A 20,618-nucleotide genomic window follows, 5' to 3' on the forward strand; every position below is an offset into this window, starting at 1 on the left:
GAATCTAAATTATATTCTTGGACTTGATGGGGTATTAATCCATTATATTGGTCATCGAATTGTCGCTTGCTTGTTGGAGGAACTTTTTATTTTTATTGTTAAAGTTAGCATCTTAATGACTTAAATAAAAACTTTTAGATAATTTAATGACTTCAATGAAAATTTTTAAATAATTTAGTGACCAAATTATAACTTATTTTAGTTAAACAACCAAGACTACTTATTCGTAATTTAATGACTAATGATTTTAAATTTTAAAGGAAGAAAAAATGAATTGGCATTGCAAGATATTATAGTATTTGATTTATTAGTGACATATTTTAATTAATGTAGAGTAATTATTATGTTAAAAATAATTATAACATATGATAATTTAAATATTACAATAATAAAATTTATAATTGAAGTTTTGTACAAGAATATCACATGCACGTTTAATTTTTATTTTATTAAATAATATACTTTTTCATAAAAATATATTTTACATCATATAATTAAAATTTTAAATAATATAAAAAAATAAATTAAAAATAAAATATTGTTAAAATATATGATGTTTCGCTTTTCGATTTTCATATTATGTGATTTTGTTAATAGTTAATTGAAAGTATATTTTGTGATCAATATTATTAAATGTTGTAGATCATCACTACTTTGCCCTTCTATGTAACTTTCAAACAACTGCTGCCGACATTATATATATAGTTAGTTTTTTTATTCCGTGTTTATAAATTAAAATATATTTAATAAAATATAAATTTTTAAATTCAAATTTTTACTTAAATGAAATATTTATTTAATTAAAGTACAATAAAATATATTTAATTTGTATATATGTTTAATTAACAAAACATAATGTTAATATATTTTACCCATTTTTAAATATTTATGTAAACTTTTATCAAATTTGAAAAATTAAAACAACTTATTTTAAAATATGCAAATTATTTTAATAATTTTTATTTTTATAAAGTTTTTAATTTTTTAAAATAATTATATACATCCATAAAAGCATGATGATATTAAAAGTTAAAAATTAAAATAATTGTTACTGGTGGTGAATATTCTAATTACCTACTATTTTTCTTATATGGGTAATCCAAGAGTTATATTCTGTGTACCTAAACTATTATGACTTCTTTTGCTTTGATTGCGAACTTTTATATTAGATTGATATTTCGTTAAAATTAAAACCATTAACACTTCCTTATTAGTCTTTTTTTTTCTTTTTATTATTTTATTTAAATTATTGTTATAAGAGTACTAATATATTATTGTTATAAGAGTACTAATATTCTCTTTTAAAATAAAAAGTGGCTAAAATTTTTAAAAGAACAGAAAATTGATTGCGTAAAAAATAATTCAATCAAAATTTTTTTAAATGAACAAACTATTAAAATTTTTAAGGGTATTAAATGGTAATTTACTTGTATTTCATAAAAATAAAAAAATAAAAACAACATTAATAATAAAAGTACACATAGATTGTTATGCAAACCTGTCACATCAATACTATTAAAATTTTAACAGTTTATTCAAATTTTTCGTCCATCTAATTAGGATCGTGTTGCTATTGATGCTGGTAACTGGTCCCCTATTAGACTGGCTTGTAATGGTCCACCATTATCACATCTGTTTTTTGCGGATGACTTGATTCTTTTTGGCCAGGATGAGGAATATCAAGCTCGGGTAATAAAAAAAATTATCAATGAGTTCTGTGGTTACTCAGGACACAAGATTAATACGAGGAAGACAAATATTTTTTTTTCTCAAGAGGGGTTGATGGTAGTGTAGGGAGGAGTATCAATAGATTTTTTGGTTTTCACGAGATGAGTAACTTGAAAACATATCTAGGTATGCCCATTTTCCATGAGAATGTTACCAACAATACGTTACGCTTTGTGGTTGATAAGATGCGTAGTAAATTGTCTAGTTGGGATGCAAGACAACTATCTTTAACAAGAAGGTTGACATTAGCTTAATCGGTTCTGCTTTCAGTTCCAAGCTATTTTATGCAGTTGATGATGGTTCCAAAAGGCCTATGTGAAGAGATTGAATGCATTATACAGAAATTCATTTTAGGATCTTCTAGTGGCAGTGTAAAGATGGCCTTGGTAAGTTGGGATTCGGTGTGTCAATCAAAAACTCACAGAGATCTTGACTTGAGGTATTTGAAAGATCACAACACCTTTTTTATGATGAAATTTGGTTTCAATGTTATATCAAACGGTGATGCCCTTTGGGTTTGGGCCCTTCGGTCGAAGTACAAGGTTTCTAGTGGATTGCTTGAGAATTTAGCACGGGAAAGATGCTCTTTTTTATGGAGATCCATTTCCAAGGTATGACCCCTCATTCGCGAAAACCTTTTATGGTTTGTCAGAGATGGTAATAGTATCTAATGTTGACGCGACCTTTGGATTCCAAACTGTAGTCCCTTATTTGTACAGATTCGATCTTTTTCTAACCTTAATATGGATTGCCCTCTTAGTAGTATGGCTACAAGTGACGGATCGTGGAATTTAAACCTTCTCAGATTGTGGGTCTTAGAGGAGATCATTAACAAAATTGCAGGTGTTCCGCCATTGCACCCTTTTTTGGGTCTTGATAAAATAACTTGGGGAGCTACTTTGACTGGTTCTTTTTCTCTTAAAAATGCCTATGGGAAGATTTGAGAAGGTATATTGAATTCAAAAGAACAGATTTGTGAGATACCTTGGAAATTTAAAGGCCCTTAACGGATCCATTTCTTTTTATGGCTCACCCTCAAGCAATGCCTACGTATGAATGCTGAAAGGATGATGCAAGGCATTGGGAGTAATAGCGCTTATGGGTTTTGTAGGCAGGATTATAAGGATGTGTTGCATGTATTCAGAGATTGCCTTGCTGCTAGAACTAAGACAGACTCTCTAGGTTTTACACCAGTTCCCTCCCTATTTAGATGACAGAAAACTTTCAGAATCATCTCAAACATTTCTTTGGATGGGGTGGATTGGCTATGCCTCTTTGGGATCATTGCTTGGCATATCTAGAAGAACCAGAACTTGCTTACCTTTCAAGGCATTTCTTGAAGTAATGATGAGATTCTTAAAATTTCATTTAGTTGGGCAAAGCAATACATTTTGATCTCCAAAACTGCATTTCATAAATCTCACAATTATCTCCACTCTTTACCTTTAACTAGTAGTTGGGTTTGTTTGAGAACTGATGGTTCAATTAGGCTTGACGAAGGTGTTGCAGCAACTGGAGGTTACATATGTTATCATAATGGTGGGTGGATCATTGGGTTCTACCGATATTTGGGTAATTGCACAGTGACGGAGGCTGAGCTTTGAGGGATCTTGGATGGGTTAAACATTCTTTTGGAAAGACGATTCGATAGGATCTCAATTCAAACTGACAGTATTGAGGCCGTTAACATTATTCAAGATGACTCTTCCAGAAACTCTAATTCTACTCTAATCAAGAGCATACTTAAAGTCCTGAATATGTTTAAGTAGTGGAAGATTCAACATTTGCCTAGAGAAGAGAACTCAATTAAAGATAGCTTGACTAAGTCAGTTTGCATTAGAAACTTTGATTTAAGATTGTTTGAGAATCCTCCTTTATTGATCTAGTTTAATTACTTGGAATTTTTAATTTTTCACAAAAAAAAAATCGGATTAAATTTATCACTATTACATTATTTTATAATATAACTATAGATAAACAATTATGTATCTTTTAGAATGGGAAACTAGATTGACTCATGGAGTCGCCATTTTTGAGATTCGAATTGATATTCTAATCCCTTTTCCCATTTGATTATGACCTCCTCCTAAAACCAATACCTACTGGCCGATACGGTCAGTGCTAAGCTAACTGCTGCTTACACATAAATATATATTATTATATTTTCAATCAACATGCCCAATATTCAGACATAAACGAGCTGTTTGTGTCTTTTAACAATTTAAAACTCTTCTGCCATCATGCTTTCCATAAATAAACAGCTAATCAGAACTTTATCCCCTATAACTTTTATCTCTGCTTCATCATAAACAGCTAATAAAAACTACTTATATTCATTCGGATCCGTCTAACCTTCTCAATAGGTACTCCACTTGGACTTCCTTCGTCAATGGCATGATCCAGTCCCCGTACAAGTCAGCTACCAAGCTTGGGTTTATTTTGTAAACCGGATCACAATCCTTTTTGTTTATGTTATCTGACACTACTTGTCCGTAAGTTTTGGCTTTCATTTCTACTCTTTTCTTGATTGATTCTTCGACCAACGGATATGTGAGCAACTTCATCAGCCAATCTCTGTCCTGCAAAAAGAAAAAAAATCAAGAACTAATAATGAAAACACAATCACATTCTTTAAATGAAAAAAACACAATCACATTCTTTAAATGAAACTGATAAATAATACCTGTTCTCTAATTGCAGCTTGATAAGCATCTGGAGATGCCCGGTATTTACATTCTGCCACGAATTTTCCATAATGTATTCTCTTCGAAAGAGCCTGTGGTGACACATAAATGTTAGGCAAGCATCCAGCAGTTCCCAGAACATCAAGTTGGCCAAGTACAAGAGCCAGTTTGATGGAAGAACTGATAGGAACAACAGGTATTTAAGCATGCCACAAAAACCTTATTCAACCAACAAATCCCTCTCCAAGATTCCAACTGCAACCCATGAAAGGTCACGGAGTTGTAGCATAAAAAGTTGGCATGGATATGAGAAATAAAGAATAGACATGTAAAAACAATGCATGTACGTGTTACACTATCAAAATCCAGTTTTGCGTATTCAAATTTATCCTAAATCAGAAGGCGCAACTCATCATCAATCTATACTGCTCGCACGCTTCATTTCTCTTAAAACATCCATGTCCAACACATATTCAAACATGTATGAAGGGATAAATCAAGATACTAGTTTGGCAGGTGAATTAGCATACAGTTTGCTGTCAAATTCAAGCAAACAATAAAGGGGCAATGTTAGAAACTCCCAAGTCAGAGAAAGGGCTCTAGACAATTTAAGTCATAGGGTTTCTGCTTAGGCACCTGCACCTATCCACTATTAGGCATCGGTGACCCTATGTTATCTGGCCGCCACTTGGCTAGCTAAAGTTTTGAAAACAACGATAGACATCATGCAGATAACTGAAAGTATAGAGAAGGGAAAGAAGACAACAGTAGATTTCATGCACAGTCAATGACCATTTTAGACGAAGGCATCTATGGTACATATTACTGGTGTATGTGCAAATTGATTCAGAAACTGAATCTGAAATGGATCGGAGACTTGTCTTAAAATATTTACCTGCAAACACATGGTGTCACAAATGGCAGTAGATCCACAATTGCCATCATCTCCTTCATTTACTAATCTGGGAATAAGATTTCTGAAGTACATTTGCCACACTTTCGGATTTATATTTATTGAATCAGAAATGGGATGTAGTACCTGTTTGATTGTCAGAAAAAAGGCTCAAGTAAGAAGTTAAAAACCTGGCACTCACCACAAAAAATTCTGAATGTCCAAAAATTCATAAATATTATGAACAAGGAGAGATAAAGACCATGTTCAGAGGATTAAATTCTTAGAATAGACTGCCATACAGTATACTTAAAAGTTCCAACAAAACATGCAATTAACAGAATACTTCATGTATTAATGAGAATGCAGACATATGGAGCAATGAACATAAGCGTAAGGCCACAGCAAAAGAGCGACAAAAATAATGTCTCATATCTGGTCCTATTATTTTACCTGTGGATATTGCAAAGGTGGCAACAAGGGGTCTGGTAATTCATCTGGGAAGAAAGGGTGCTCATCTGGGCTCTTGTATCTGCCAACCTAACGTACAATCAAAGGGTTTATCAAAAAAGCAGCACAGATTTTGCTAAACCCATATCCTTTCTCTCTATGCTTGTTGAGTGTAACATTACCTTAGCATGAAGCTTTTCAGTTCCTCTAAGTATATACTCGACCAACGAGCCATGGAACCCATCCATTGAAAAGGCATCAGGGTCATATGTATCCCCATTATAACAATATTGAGCTCTCTCCAGAAGGCTAAATATAATGCTGTCCTCTTGTCGAATTAACGAGTACCTCACTGCCTCAAGGGTCAAGTTCTCACTCTCATCCACCCTTTGCTTGGTTGTCGTTGATCTATAGAGATGTTACCAAAACATTAAGTTATCAAATACTTCCATCAAATGTCATATGGAAATCACCATGTAAACACCAATAGAGAGAAAAAAAAAAAAAGATTCAGGAAGATTTTTCCGCAAGGGTCAATCAAATTTCAATTTATTCATCCTTAATATGGTTTCCAGTATGATTTACGAGTTTATTGCACTTCATTCTAGTACCATAGTGATAGCCAGAGTCTCTTGAAGCTCATACAAGTCAATCGATATTCCAAGCTTACACCCGATGTGCATATGTAGCAGAATGGTGTTCAAATGTACATAAATTAATACATTCAATCAAAGAAGAAGACAAACAGATAACAATGTTGGCTAGTGCACTCAAATTGGTGTTCTCCGGAAGGGGGCCAAAAAGCAATTGTTCTCACTAATTACCAATAGAATTTCAGTAGTGAAATAATAAAGGAAGAAAATCCATTCCAAAATAAAAAATCAGTGAGAAAAAGGAATTCAAACATGAATTTCCTAGCCACATTGGACATTGAAATGCTTTTGATGCAATAATCCAACAGCCAGGAAAACATTTTCTTGCCAAACATCAGAAGAACAATTAAATTCCCAGATTCCAAGAAACCTAACAACGGAATTATAAACAACTGAAGCATTGAAACAAACACAATTATAAAGTAAGTCAGCGGAGTCAGCTAATCCCATTGTCAAACACAACCAAAGCAAATGAAGAGAGAAAAATACATTAAAGAAAGAATAAATTTTAAACAATCTAAAAGCTGAATTGGAGTTCTGAACAAAAGAAGAGGCAACAGGGAGGATAGTTTTTATACCCAATAGAGTTGGTGGAAGCATTAAGAGATTGAATGACTGTCTTTGACAACCTTGCAGAGCAATGAAGCTTAAAGATGGGAACTTCCCTGGTTTGTGAAGTTAAAGGAAAACTGGGTCTTGAAAGTTTGGTGGTTCCGTTAACAGCAAACGAAGATGGAGACGAAGAAGCTATGAACAACTTAGCTTCCATTGATGATACACAGAAAGACCTTTTCCAAAGAAAAAGAAACACAAAAGAATGCAAAATTTTGAAGCTTTGAAACAATGAATCAGTGCGAAAATTGAAAAAATACAAAGGATATGTATATGTAAATAATTAAAAAAAAAGGGTAAAAAAGACTGGTTCGCGCGTTCCTTGTGGTAGGTGAGTTAGGTGGTGGAAACTGAAAACAGAGGTTGGTGGAGAATGACAAGCCAATAAAAACTAGAATCTATCAAGTTGCTTCATTCCCAAAAGTACAAGCAAACCATCGTTTGACTAAAAATTGGGAGTTCAACAGTCAGCTTTTTACCCATTAACCTACTCAAGATTATAACAAACATCTGTTAGAAAATATCTTATAGGAGGCGTAATGTATTTTAAAGAAATTACACTAATAGTCACTAAATTAATTTTATGTAAAATTTTGTTTTGGCTATAACTAGAAAAATTATAAACGGTGACTAAATTATTAAAAAATTTATTTAAGTCACTAAATTATTAAATTATTTTAAAAAAATTTTAAATTTTTTCTATAAAATAAAATAAAATAAAATAAAATATTTAAAATTTGATTCTTTTGTTATAAAGATAAATACTAAAATTATATATGAACTATAGTTTAATGTGTAAATATATTCATAAAATTTTGATTTAATCTAATTCTTGTGAAATATTAACACAATTATTGATATAATATCATTTTATGTTTATATATTACATATATAAATAATAATATTTATTTAATATAAAAATAAATTAATATATTTATTTATTTAAATATATATAATTAAATTAAAATTAAAATTTTAAATATACATTTAAACCATTATTAAAGTTTCACATATACAATCAAAATGATTCTTATTATTTAACAAAATAATATCACTAATTAACATTAAAATAAAAATACCAGAAAAACTACAGCGTTTTGGTGTATAATTATCATCTTCCAATCTTCCTCGTAAACCCTATCCATTCAATAAAAGGTTTCCCTCAACATCGACACTGCAGCTCCTTAGCGCCATAACCAATTCTGCGTAAAAACCCCAAAAAGGGGAAAATATGATTGCTTGCAATACCCTAATCCGTGCGCACTTATCTAATCTTCGTTGTAAACTTGACTTAAACCCTAAACCATTCTTTTTTCCCCTTTCACTTCGCCTCCTTACTTCAGGTACGTTTTCATTCAACATAAATAAACCCCCCTTTTTTATGGTTTTTTTTCTTTTGCAAAAATACGGAAAACCCAGATTTGGTTGAGTCTAGATTTACAAACCCATAGTTTTTTTATTTCTTATGTTCATGTTCTTTTGGTTAAATGCAATGCCTTCTTTGTAAACCATTATTTTTTGTTTACTTGGAGAACACCCTAGAAGAGTTAGATGTGGTTTGAGTTTAGATGAAATATGCTATGCTTTTATTCATCTTTGATTTTCTTTTGGGTTAAATGTAGTTCCTTTATGCAATCGAATTAGTTCCTGTAGAATCCGAACGAGGTCTTTCTCGGCTATACCGGAAGTAGCCACTTTAGAGGATGAATCCCTGGAAGACTTGGCAAAGGACACCGTGGAACACCTGCTGACTCACCAAGATGATGTTGCGAGGTTGATGAAAATGGAGAGGAGATCGGGAATGGATATCCATAGCAAGCGGTGGTTTCCTTACTTGGATAGGTTTAAGTGTGGGAGTGAGTCCCTGAGCAGCAGGGAGGTTATAGAGGCAGTCGCACCTGTCTTGATGGAGGAAAGGAAAGAAAGGTTGAAGAGGGTGGTTAGAAATAGGAGCTATTCAGTTTGCTTGGTGGTGGAAGGGCTGTGCGATTTCGGCAATGTTTCAGCCACGTTCAGGTCTGCTGATGCTCTTGGCTTGCAGTCAGTTCATGTGGTATCGTGTGACAGTTCAAAAAGGTGGTAAGATTGAAGCCAAAAAGGGTCTGGTTTTTGGTTGATGTTTGAGGGTTTTAAGTAGTTGTGCCTATTATTATTGCTGCGTATTAGTGAATTCTTAGTTTGACTTGCTTAATGTATTGTGTTTTTAGTTGGTTCGAGATGAAATTCAATCAATCAATTGCTGTCCTAACATCATTTTTTTATCCAGATACAGAGAAAACCGCCATGTCAGCATGGGTGCAGAGAAGTGGTTGGATATCGAACTTTGGAACTCTCCCAAGGAGTGTTTCAAAGTCTTAAAATCACGTGGTTATCGGATTGCTACAACACATGTAGGAATGGATGCGGTATTGATAATTTTTCCCAACTTTGGTGGCACTTACTAAAATATTGATCTTTAGGATAAATTTATCCTGTATCAGATTGCACTTTGCTCTTAAATCAGATGTTAACAGTCACAGACAAAATAAAATCCTTAGCAAGCATATTGTCCTTGATGATCAAAGTTCTAAGATTCTAAGTCGGGATACTTACATCACTGACTGTTTGCAGGTATCCATATACGACATGGATTGGTCAAGGCCAACTGCAATTGTAGTTGGGAATGAAAATAGGTAACTTACATTGTTACCTTTGTAAAACTTCTCATAATTTCTGTTTGGTAGTTTATTACTTTCTTGAGTTTAGTGTTTCTATGTGGTATATGATTAGCATTAGACATAATTTACTAGTTGTTTTCTGACTTTGAATTTCCAGAGTTCATAACAATATCAGATATCTAACTGAAAACAAGAAATGGAAACAAAGGCAAAACTATCAAAGATGTTTTATGATTTCCTTTTTCATTTCAGGTCAATCTGATACCTTAGTTTTGTTGATGTGTTCCAAGTCTTGTTATATAATTATGTGTTGTTTTTGTTTCTGCAATGTGGCCAAAATGTTTTTTTTGTCACGGTTTTCTATATTCCTCTCTTCTTCAATGTTACTTGAGGTTTATATGGCTCTGTTGCAGGGGAATAAGTGATGAGGCGCTGGAACTGTCAGATTTGCATTGTAGTATTCCAATGAAAGGCATGGTTGACTCTTTTAATGTTTCAGTGGCTGCAGGCATAGTCATGCACCATGCTGTTTGTGACAGAACAATGCACCTGGTAATATTTGCTGCCGAAGTTCATACACATCTTAGTCCTGCATGTATTGTGATTGTTCTATCTTTTTGTCCACTTCAATTTATTTCAAGTACATATAATTTGTCCAACACAGGGTTGTCATGGTGATCTGAACGAGGATGAAAGCCAAATCTTACTGGCAGAGTTCTTGTTGCGTCATAATAATAGCTCAATCAGCATAGCTAACGAGTACGCTAAGCGGAAGGCTCATATGCCTCTCATACCAAGACTGTGATGCTGTTCTTGAAGTCCTTACTGTATGATTTATGTAAGATTATGGTGCACACTTCAACTCCAAAGTCTCAGTTGATGTGGCTGCCAAGAAATGAAGAACTGGAGTTTGATGATATCATTTCAAGCCTTCATAGAGAAAAGGGTAAAAGTGACTGAGTCAGCTCAGTTAAGCTAGAGTTTTTCAGATGAATGCATGAGTTAGAAGGTTCTAAGCCACTTGTTTGCATGTCAAACCCTAGAATATCAAGGATTATGATATTTCATTGTAGCTGATGCTGTATTCACACCGTTTAGAAAATTATAATGCAGAATTCTAATTATTTTTCAACTTCTCATTTTCTTTTTGAAGTATCAATATTATATGGACATATGTATGATATATGATCTTTCAAAGGTCTTTCGAATGCATAACACTTGTACCCATGTCGGATATAGATATGTATTCAATTTTAACATTTAGCTAAAAACAAAAGGACGACAAGGGGTTTTCATTTTAAAGCTTAAAACAGCTGGATTCATCACACATCTGCATTATTTTCATTGCAAAGCTATGTTGTTTTGAAGTCTTAATATTCGACATCGTGACACGATTATGAGATATGATCTTTCAGAGATTCTTCAAGTTGTATATGTTAATATGATGCACACGAATTCGAGTGAGCATCATAGCGAAAAACACAGGGATTCTTCCAAGTTGTTCTTTTAATGCTTAAAATAGCTGGATTCTTCATATGTCTGCTAATTATCATTTTTCTGCACTACTGCTTTAGAAACTTTTAAATGATTAATCACAATTTGGTTGCAACATTAAACAAAGCTTGGACCAAGTCCTCGGGCTGCTCTAACCATTACCTAAAATAATGTCAACATGCTGGCTTGGTCAATTTAGCATTTCCTCAATAAATCATACTTAAAAATTAAATAAACAAATTTCATTATTAGTATATTTAATTAATAATCCGTAAATCTATATTACATTTAAGTGTTTGTTTGAGTTGATATCATGAATTAATCAAATACCAATTCAATTAGAAAATAACTAAAACTTTTTTTTTTTTACAAAGTAATAATATTGTTAGAGGGTGCTTTTGTTTAAATTTTATATAAAATTTATAAAAATCAATTTAGAAAAAATAGCCATGCTTGATAAGACTTGAACTCTTTATTTCTGAAATTTCCAACTTTATTATTTCTATCAAAGGTTAGTTTTTTTTTTTAAGTATATTGTTTGATTGTGAGTGTGCTATAATCATGGTTGTTTGAAACCGAAACTGAAGTACTGATTTGGAAAAAGATATTGAATCAATTTACTTGAGAACTAATATAGACCAATGGAACTGGACAATTAAAATAGAATATTTTTATTTTTATAAATTTTTAATGATTTCATTGATTTGTTTAATAAAACCAGTTAGGATGAATGAACCAATAATTTTGTTTGACCACATGTTGAGTTCTGAAAACCATGACAATATACTTAAAGAGTAGTTTCGTGAAATTTTAGAGTTGGTTAAAAGTGGAAGATTAAAGTTAAAAAATAAAATCCAAGGGACGAATTTGGATACTGTGAATACAAATGAAGTGGGATGAGAATGAGAAAATACAGGCTTGCCTGGCCTCGCCCTGTTATGACTGCAAACATTGATATAAATCTCATATTTTGTTATAATATTAACAAATGCTCTCAAAATCTTTAAGTACAGAAGTTCTTGTCATTCCTAGTATCTTCTTCTTATCATCATGGAAAACTAGAAGGCGGCAAAAATTACGGTATGAATCACTTGATCCATATAACATTTAACAATCCAAGTGTTTCTGCAGAAAAAAAAAAATCAAAATCATAAACCCAACATGTAGAATCATGTATTGTTTTTATTATTTTTTAAAACAAGTCCCTTGAGTTTAGGGTTCAGTACAAATTCATTACATTATAATTAGATTAAAAAGCACTCGAGAGGCTCCGGTTGGCCGGGCCGAAAAGCAACTCGACACAGAATGCAGGGCCGCATATTGATCTGCCGGCACTCCCAACTTTGTCCAGATACCGGATCGTAAACTGGCAAAGTTAAACAATGCAGTAAGCTTCTTGGTGCGTATCGGTTTATGAATCACTGAAAATTTCCATGCGCTTACCTGTAGCAAGCTGCTCTTGATGAAGGCTGTATTGAAACAGGCATAAAAAAGGCGACCTCCGATCATTTTTTGATAGAATATGACGCGCACGTCTCCCTTAACCTGTTCAATCCAAGAATATGATTGTGTTCATGCTTTTGATACCTTTTAAACGAATCTATTTCATGGCATATAAGACCTTTTCAAGCACAAACGGACTCCCAAGATGTTTCCAGACACGATATACACCATTTACACTTAGCATATGTATGTAGGTCAAATACTCCATGTTTTTCGGATTTGAGTTCATGATACATCATTGCAAAGCAGACATATTAGTATAGGTGCAAGCTGCAAGTGACTTACTTCCACAGGTTTATTGAAACGATAGTCAAGACAGTTCTTCTGATATAATATGGGACTCTCCGTGTCCATTTGGACTACAACACGAGGTTCCTCCGATTCTGGTGTAGCCCCTTCCTCGTCCCCTTCAACATATGACAAGAAATATCGAGGACTGCAATTCGCTTCACTTCCTTTTTTGAATTGTCGACAGCATCTCTTGGCAACTTCAACAGGCGGGCGGTTCATCTGATCCGGAATCTGCAGAATAAGGTTATACGTATGTGAAACCAATACTCAGTTTATATCATCACTTTATTCAAATTTGTGAGTTGAGTTTAGTGTCACGTATGACCTAACCTCTTGGAGCTCCGAGACAACGAAGAAGACAGAGTTGGTATTAACTGTGTCGTAAAGTCGTATCCGCCGCAATTCTCGGCTACATGGTTGAGGCAAGTGCACATCGACAGGTCCATTGCCAATGCCCCTGGGAAAAGAAAGTAATTTTTCCCAATACCCCACATAACGGCGTTGGCTTGGTATAGAGACCTATCAACAAAAGTGCAAAATATTTAAAAAGAAGAGGGTATTTCCATGTATTTAGATGGTTTTGGAAGATCATATCCTAATATTCAGTCCGATAATGCATTGAGCAGAAATATTTCAAAAAAAATTAAGAGTGAGAGCAACATAACTACTTACTCCTTCGTTGTTAGTTGTCCGCTTTTGGGCGTATAACTGAAGTGCTTCCTCAGCTGACATTCCGGTGTAAACAAGGTAGGCACACACCATTAAGCCTGTTCGACCTTTTCCTGCCTGCAAATTCCGGTGAAGGATGTCAAGCTTTAAAGGCGAGAACGTTATCTAATCCAATAAAGGAAAATTAACACTACCATAATTCTTTGACTATTGATTTTAGGCTACTAAACATCTGTAAGGAAACAAATTTGTATGAATTTAAACCAACAACGGGACTAATATTTGGTTGCTTGGTGACCAATAGAGTTGCAAGATGTATTCATACAAAGATATGTAAATGCAATGGCCTCTAATATATTTCTGTTGTACATACCAATGAGTAATTACCATACAGCCTGTTGGCATCTTCTTCCTTTGGGGTTTTGAATTACTTGGATTCAAGTTTGAGCCGTTGGGTAATGGTAGGTGTCTAACACAGATATGTTCAGTTTTTAAATAACTTTTTTTATGCATTTGAAGAGTCATATATCCCTTTTATTAATGTCTGAAAAAAGAAGAAAGAAGTTTTTGAAAGTAATACCATGCAATGAACAACTGCAATGTTTTTAGGGTCATCTGATAGCCATGAATGAACACTCTCACAGAATGACTTCATCATTTCAAAGTGGGGAACGTGATTGTCATCGAAAGGGAACTTCTCGACTCGACCATGGAAGTGTGATGGATCATAATCTTCTTCTATGCACAAATTGTAGACCTGTAGAATTTGGCAAAGAAGTTGAAAGAAAACTTGTAAAAGGCAAGATATATAAGAATTAAAAAGAAATGCAAAACTAACTATGGAGATAAAACCCTTTAAGACTGAGATACATCAAAACTTTGCTGCCAGTCAACTTCCTACTGGTAGAGTGACCTAAACAAGACAAACAGACTGAAGGATAGACAAACATAAAATTTCATTTTCAGCTCAGTAGCACCCTTGTCTGAGATATATCAGGACATAGATATGAAGATAGGACCTTCTAAATACACGAAAAGTCTTCAAAAAATTGAGTCACCCAAGTCCGAGTAACATAGCTAGCACAAACGAGGACACTGTTTACCCTGTAATGCCCCTGATGAATCATTTCCAGCACAGACTTGACCTGCCATAGAGGATTCCGATACATTGTTCGCATACGTTCGGCAGGGAAAGACATTGCCAACAAACGATCAGTTATATAAGACATGTCCAGATCATATCCACCGACTAGCATTCGCCTTCTTTTCTTCGACACCAGGTTTCGAATGAAAGAACTTGCTGAAAGATAAGAAAGCATTTTATGCTGGAGGAGAAGGGTGGCGTTTGCACCCTTTATTGGGCCCGCCTTCGTAAATTCCAACCCCATCTGCTGATACCTTGACAACTTCAGAATGTCAAAGTAGCTGCTAAACAGAACAAGCATAAATACATTTATATACATTGTAACATATATATATATATATAATATATGCATACACTCAAATCCTGGTATCTATTATTTTTTGTTTGTTTGTTTTTCAGATTACAGTGAATATAATCTTAGAACTATATATCTGGTTTTCCCTAGTTTACATGTAAGGGAAAAGAAAAAACCAACACAGTGTAAAAGGAAAAGTCAAATGCAAGAGAAAAAGAAGGTACCAATGGGGTTGAAGCTGCTGCTGCTGCTGCTGCTGAAGATCATTAGGATGATGATCATGATCATGATGATGATCTTTCATATTGATTCTCCCCTGACGGAAAGAGAAAAACTGATAAGTGGGAATTTGGATATTCTATGCTAAATTTGGAGGGAATTCTAACACCAGCTCTCAACCCTATATTTGGAGCAAATTCAGGCAACAACGTTGCTATCCTTGAAGCAGTTTAAAGAAACATGTCAACCGAATTTACTGTTGGGATATTCCTAGGATGATGTTTTTTTTTTTCAATAAACATTTTTCCTAGGTTGTTGGGTTTGGTTTATTTCAAGCCATTTGATATAAAATTATACTCAATTTAACTAAAACTCTAACTTATTCTTGATGTAAAATTGCCACAAATTTGATATTTGAGTATGAATAACTTGATTAAAAAAATTTAAAATGTAATAGTTCTTCACAAATTAAGATAAGAATCAATCATCAAAAGATGAAAAACATTTAGGTATATTAATTAAATAATTACTAAATTCTCTATATTCATCCATTTTATTCACTTTGATTACAGACCATACTCCTTTTAATATGATCTTTGATTGTATCCAAATGGATAATTAAAGCAAAAATATTATGATAGTCAATACCAACCTATTGTACATAGTCTTTCACCGCTAAGCTAACTTTGTTTCTTTGGACCCAACCATTCAAATTTTGCTTTACCTTAGTATACCCATTTCACTTTATTAGTTTTTTTTTTCTCATTTGACTTTTCAACCAATTCCCATATCTTAGTATTTTCAATTGCATCATTTTTATTTTTATTTTGCATAATTTTCTTGCAAGCATTATCTTTAGTTGTTTTTTCATAAATTTTAAATTGCACTAATTTTGAATGTTAAATTATTTTATTATTAAATCACATAAAATTAAACATTAACAAATTTGAAACATGTCAAATGATTAAATTTCACACTTATATTTTCGAGTCACTTTAAAACACAGCAAGACTCTAATTATAGCAGATAACAATACTATCCTTTACAAATTAAATTTTGTTTCAAAATTAAATATAAAAAACTCATTCTTAAATTTATAACATAGAAATCCGTAGAATATAAGAATGTTTTTGAAAAAATAATGATGACATATTCACTTAATTTATTGTTTTCTATTTTATTAAGTCATGACCACCGATTGTTTGTATTTTTTTGGAACGTTGTCAGATCAGTGGCCATCTTGAATTCTTGGTGGATTTTTTTACGAATCCTTATTTTCGTAAAGACTAAAATGATAATAAAATCTCAAATTGGTCCGGACCGAAATTCATCATCATCCTCATTTTTTGGTATATCGGTTGGTGATCCGCTCCAAACGGAGAAGGTGTCAACACTGGATAATTTGCCCCACTCTACCACCATATGACAAAGAAAATTATGGATATTCTTCTCAACTCTCTTTATCAGCTTTTGAAATTTAAATAAGAAGAATTCGCAGAAACCTATAATTATTTATTCAAAGGAAAATTTCTTACATGATATTCAAATAAAAAACCTGTCATTTTCGAGGGGCCGGGCAATATGAATCTGGCAAGTCAATTAAAACGTTACTAGTGCGCATAATGTCCCAGTCTTCACCTTCTTTGCATAATCTATTTCCAGAATCTTCATTTGATTTGGCCTCTTCCCTGAACTCTATAATCTTCTTTTAAAAACATCGTTCAATTTCCCTTCCATCCAGCGCACTATTTCCTTCAGTCCGCTCACCTCACCTTGCACAGAAATCACGTTTTGATTGACTCTCTCTTCCAATCAACGCACCAAGTCCTTCACTGCAGTAAGCTAAGTCACCAATGCCTCAAAAAACACGTCAACCATACTTGTCCACTCCAAAAGGGTTGACATTTGCCTTTGAACTGTGTTTAGTGATGACTGAAACACGAAAATATATATCATCACATCAACACCAAACAATGAGAAGAATAAAAACGAATCGAAACCATAAACAGAACCAAATATTTGATGAAAGCTTTGGTATATAAATTATCAAATGTATTATTTTACCTTGACTTCAACAAGATATTTGGCCTTCGGATATTCTTCCAATGGCTTCTGTTGAGGTTCATCCTCGGTTAAAGCAACGAGCTGTAAGATTTCTTTATGTCACACCATATTTCATAATTATTTAAGGGTAACAAATCTACCTTCCCTTTGATTTTGGGGTAGCCTGGAAGCCTCTGTTTTTTGAAAACAACATCTTAATTTTCTCATTCCCCCAAGCACTAATGCGAGTAGGAAGTTCAGAATTGCCAAATTTCTTGCTCTCCAATCCAGCCAGGTAATTGTAAAACTGAATCTGCAATAAACTGCAAATTTCAAAATTATTTTCCATCAACAGTAACCATGCCTAAATTAATTAACATCAAACAAACAATGCAATGTTACCTCCAACAGTAGAAGACATCCGCTTACGTACCTGGATTTCTTTCCAATCCTATTGCCGAAGACATAATTTCTTAATCCTTGAATCAGAACCTCATGCGTGTGTTTTGCCCAATTCAACTTACCGTTGAGGCCTTCATCGCACAAACAATTCTAGTACTCCTCGCTGGGAAAGGGAAGACTGATGGACACAAGAAACATCCGATGATAAATGCAAGCACCATGGCCTTTAATTTAGCAGATTCAGCCTCCAAAGTGGTCATATGCTGCACTAATTTAACAAACCTAACATCCTTTGGGATACTCAATTTATGTCCTTGATTCCTCCTCAAAACAGTGGACACATCGATCCCATCATCTTTAGACCCCAAGATACTGGCCACATCTTCAACAGTGAGAGTAATATTATGACTGTCAACTTTTATAGCACAATTTTCAGCATCGAACCTCTCAATCAAGTATATTATGACCTCCCTCCTCATTGATCGAGATTTCATTTGCAACAACGGGCCCATATCAATACTATGAAGGATAGTATCTATCTTCTTATCCTTCAAGTCCTTGAACAACTTTGGCAAACATATAGGACTGCACCGTGTAAGCAAGACCTACACCAGAAAAAGTAGAATATGAAAAAGTAACTTTGTTTCTATACTACTCCGGTATAAGTAGACCATAATTATACCTTATTCTTTCCACCTTCATTTTCACATTCAAATTCTCTTTTTATTTTTTCATATTCTACTTTCTCCATGACAGTCTTTTGTTTGAAAGGCTCCTTCTCTGAATCCCAAAGTTTTACCCACTGTGCGGCCAACTTTTGACGTTGCTATTTCAAAAGAATACCAACAATTACTAATATACATATAATCATCATAAATGGTTGTATATAAAACTCGTCAATACATAGAATTTCTTAAAATTTCAACCCACCTGTATGCCAAATTTCTGTTTCTCCTTACTTTTCTCCTGACCATTTCCTTTCCAGACACTGCTACTGCAAAAAGACTATAAATTATCATTCTGAATTTTCTAAACATTAAGCATTTATCATCTATATAACCCTAAATCGATATGTATTTCACAATGATAACTAACGTAACTTCCACATAAGTAAGTACGATGATATTGGTTTTTGCACTTTCTTCGATGTTCCAGTTGTCATTAGAACCTATATTGATAATACAAAAAAAAAAAACCACAATCTCAATTCGTACGTGGAGTGGACACACTTCCCTCATATCCATTTAGGGCTGCTGCTGGAAACCAACAACCAAACTAAGGTGAATAATGAAAGTGGCTAATTCGATTTTTATACAATTAATTTTCTCTTTAGGAAGAGTTAATTGCAAAACCCAGCTTTGATTATATTACTTATCTTGCTTTAAGGTAGAAATGACTTCTTTAATAGTTAAAACAACATCTTAGTTGGTTCATATACGTATATTATAATATAACATGGCTGTTTGTTTGTTCAAAATGCAATTTACATGAAGCTGAATTGTACAAGAGAAAGTTTTTTAAGTTTATTACAGTAACGGTTTATTTCCTAAGGTTCTAAGCAAGCTCAGAATCAAAGATATATTCTTAACATGATATAATTGCAACACTATGTTTAATATTTATCTCAGAGTCTGAATAACATAGTAGCAATGTGCAAAAACAACAAAAGCTAATAACACTAATATTTCACAGCATGGTACCAAATGAAAATCTAATCTTGTTATATAGAGATTGGAGTTTCTAACCAGAACGGACTGTCGGACGGGGCCGGATCGGGATAAAAACGGCGCCGACGGTGACGGAAGGTGACTACGAAGCGGGGGAGGCTCGGCGGTGACCAAACGAAGAGTGTAAAATACGAACGGCTTTTTGAAGTTTCTGGTCGCACCGGAGTTTCGAACACCGTCGAAGTGTGGGTTAATTAGGCAGCGGCGACGGCGACGGAAGTCAAATCCGGTGTTGGGGAGGTTTTGCTGTGAAGATTCGAATATAATAAATGCCAATTTTTGGGCTGCTCCGCGTCAGGCTTTCGAACACAGTAGCACCGGACTTCTATCGGCGTCGGAATGAGGTGGAACAGGCGGCGACGGAAGGAGAATGGGAAGCTGGCTGCGGTTTGGCAGTGAAGAAGATGAGAGGAGAACCAGACTTCTATCCGCGCCGGAGTGCGGTGGAACAGGGGGCGACGGAAGGCGGCGGCCGGCGGCAGTTCGACAGTGAAGAAGATGAGAGGAGGAAGAAGTTTTTTATTTCGATCCAATATTTTTTTCAAAACAGAACAGGTTGGATTAGGGGTTAGGGTTAATTTTACCTATAACCGGTCAATACCGGTTGTTCACTATTTTTTTATTTTTTTCAACGGTTATGATGTAATAGTTGTTAATCTAATGGCTGTTTTCCCTTTTTTGGAGCTTCTCATAAGCTCTTTTTACCTCTTTTTTAAGAGCCCACCTTAGAATTTTCGAGCTTGAATCTTGATTTTTCCTTTTCTTTTTACAAACACAGATTTTGGCCACACAAATTAAAGTCCACTTTATTTGACCTTTTAAGTTTCTACTTGTAGTAGCCGGGGGGAAAAATAGTGAAAGCAGAGAGAAAACGAGAGCTTTGAAACTTTCTTTTCTTTTTTTCGTTTTTTTTGTTATCATCAAATCAAGGTACATACTCTGTAAGATCATTATTTCAAGCCTTTATTTTTTTTTTCAATTTTCTGTTAAAAATATGCTTTTAAATGTAAAGATCATACCTACTTCTGTGTATGTTTTGTGTGAGTTCATTGCTGGGTTATTTGCAAACTAATAACATTTAAAAATATATATTTTTGTTTCTTTCTGGCTTTTATGTTATATGATTATTTAAAGTGTTTTCCTTTCTGTGTTCTT

The 20,618-nt window shown here is 33.8% G+C and overlaps 4 protein-coding genes across 4 annotated transcripts; 1 reads left to right on the top strand and 3 right to left on the bottom strand.

Annotated features, from left to right (window-relative positions):
* Positions 1–3,865: 3,865 nt before the first annotated feature.
* Positions 3,866–7,540, bottom strand: LOC108470959 (chorismate mutase 1, chloroplastic-like). The gene is made up of 6 exons (XM_017772497.2): positions 6,986–7,540; positions 5,937–6,162; positions 5,758–5,844; positions 5,308–5,451; positions 4,412–4,504; positions 3,866–4,307 (listed from the first exon to the last, which is right to left on the bottom strand). Exons 1-6 carry the CDS (start codon positions 7,174–7,176, stop codon positions 4,062–4,064), a joined length of 987 nt encoding a protein of 328 aa, XP_017627986.1. The 5' UTR covers positions 7,177–7,540; the 3' UTR covers positions 3,866–4,061.
* A 584-nt stretch (positions 7,541–8,124) lies between these two features.
* On the top strand, positions 8,125–10,808 carry LOC108470526 (uncharacterized). The gene is made up of 6 exons (XM_017771870.2): positions 8,125–8,362; positions 8,642–9,095; positions 9,286–9,424; positions 9,630–9,691; positions 10,090–10,228; positions 10,341–10,808. Exons 1-6 carry the CDS (start codon positions 8,251–8,253, stop codon positions 10,479–10,481), a joined length of 1,047 nt encoding a protein of 348 aa, XP_017627359.1. The 5' UTR covers positions 8,125–8,250; the 3' UTR covers positions 10,482–10,808.
* Positions 10,809–12,340: 1,532 nt separating this feature from the next.
* LOC108471671 (phosphatidylinositol 3,4,5-trisphosphate 3-phosphatase and protein-tyrosine-phosphatase PTEN1) lies at positions 12,341–15,618 on the bottom strand. The gene is made up of 8 exons (XM_017773254.2): positions 15,297–15,618; positions 14,737–15,061; positions 14,214–14,390; positions 13,637–13,750; positions 13,295–13,483; positions 12,959–13,195; positions 12,614–12,715; positions 12,341–12,536 (listed from the first exon to the last, which is right to left on the bottom strand). The coding sequence occupies exons 1-8, from the start codon at positions 15,374–15,376 to the stop codon at positions 12,420–12,422; spliced, it is 1,341 nt and encodes a 446-aa protein (XP_017628743.2). The 5' UTR covers positions 15,377–15,618; the 3' UTR covers positions 12,341–12,419.
* Positions 15,619–16,735: 1,117 nt separating this feature from the next.
* On the bottom strand, positions 16,736–19,652 carry LOC108471178 (uncharacterized). The gene is made up of 6 exons (XM_053021016.1): positions 19,482–19,652; positions 18,667–18,730; positions 18,419–18,562; positions 17,737–18,341; positions 17,356–17,657; positions 16,736–17,223 (listed from the first exon to the last, which is right to left on the bottom strand). The coding sequence occupies exons 3-4, from the start codon at positions 18,485–18,487 to the stop codon at positions 17,850–17,852; spliced, it is 561 nt and encodes a 186-aa protein (XP_052876976.1). The 5' UTR covers positions 18,488–18,562; positions 18,667–18,730; positions 19,482–19,652; the 3' UTR covers positions 16,736–17,223; positions 17,356–17,657; positions 17,737–17,849.
* Between the last annotated feature and the right edge of the window lie 966 nt (positions 19,653–20,618).

This window comes from Gossypium arboreum, chromosome 11, assembly GCF_025698485.1.
Source record: "Gossypium arboreum isolate Shixiya-1 chromosome 11, ASM2569848v2, whole genome shotgun sequence".
In the NCBI taxonomy this organism is placed as follows: domain Eukaryota; kingdom Viridiplantae; phylum Streptophyta; class Magnoliopsida; order Malvales; family Malvaceae; genus Gossypium; species Gossypium arboreum.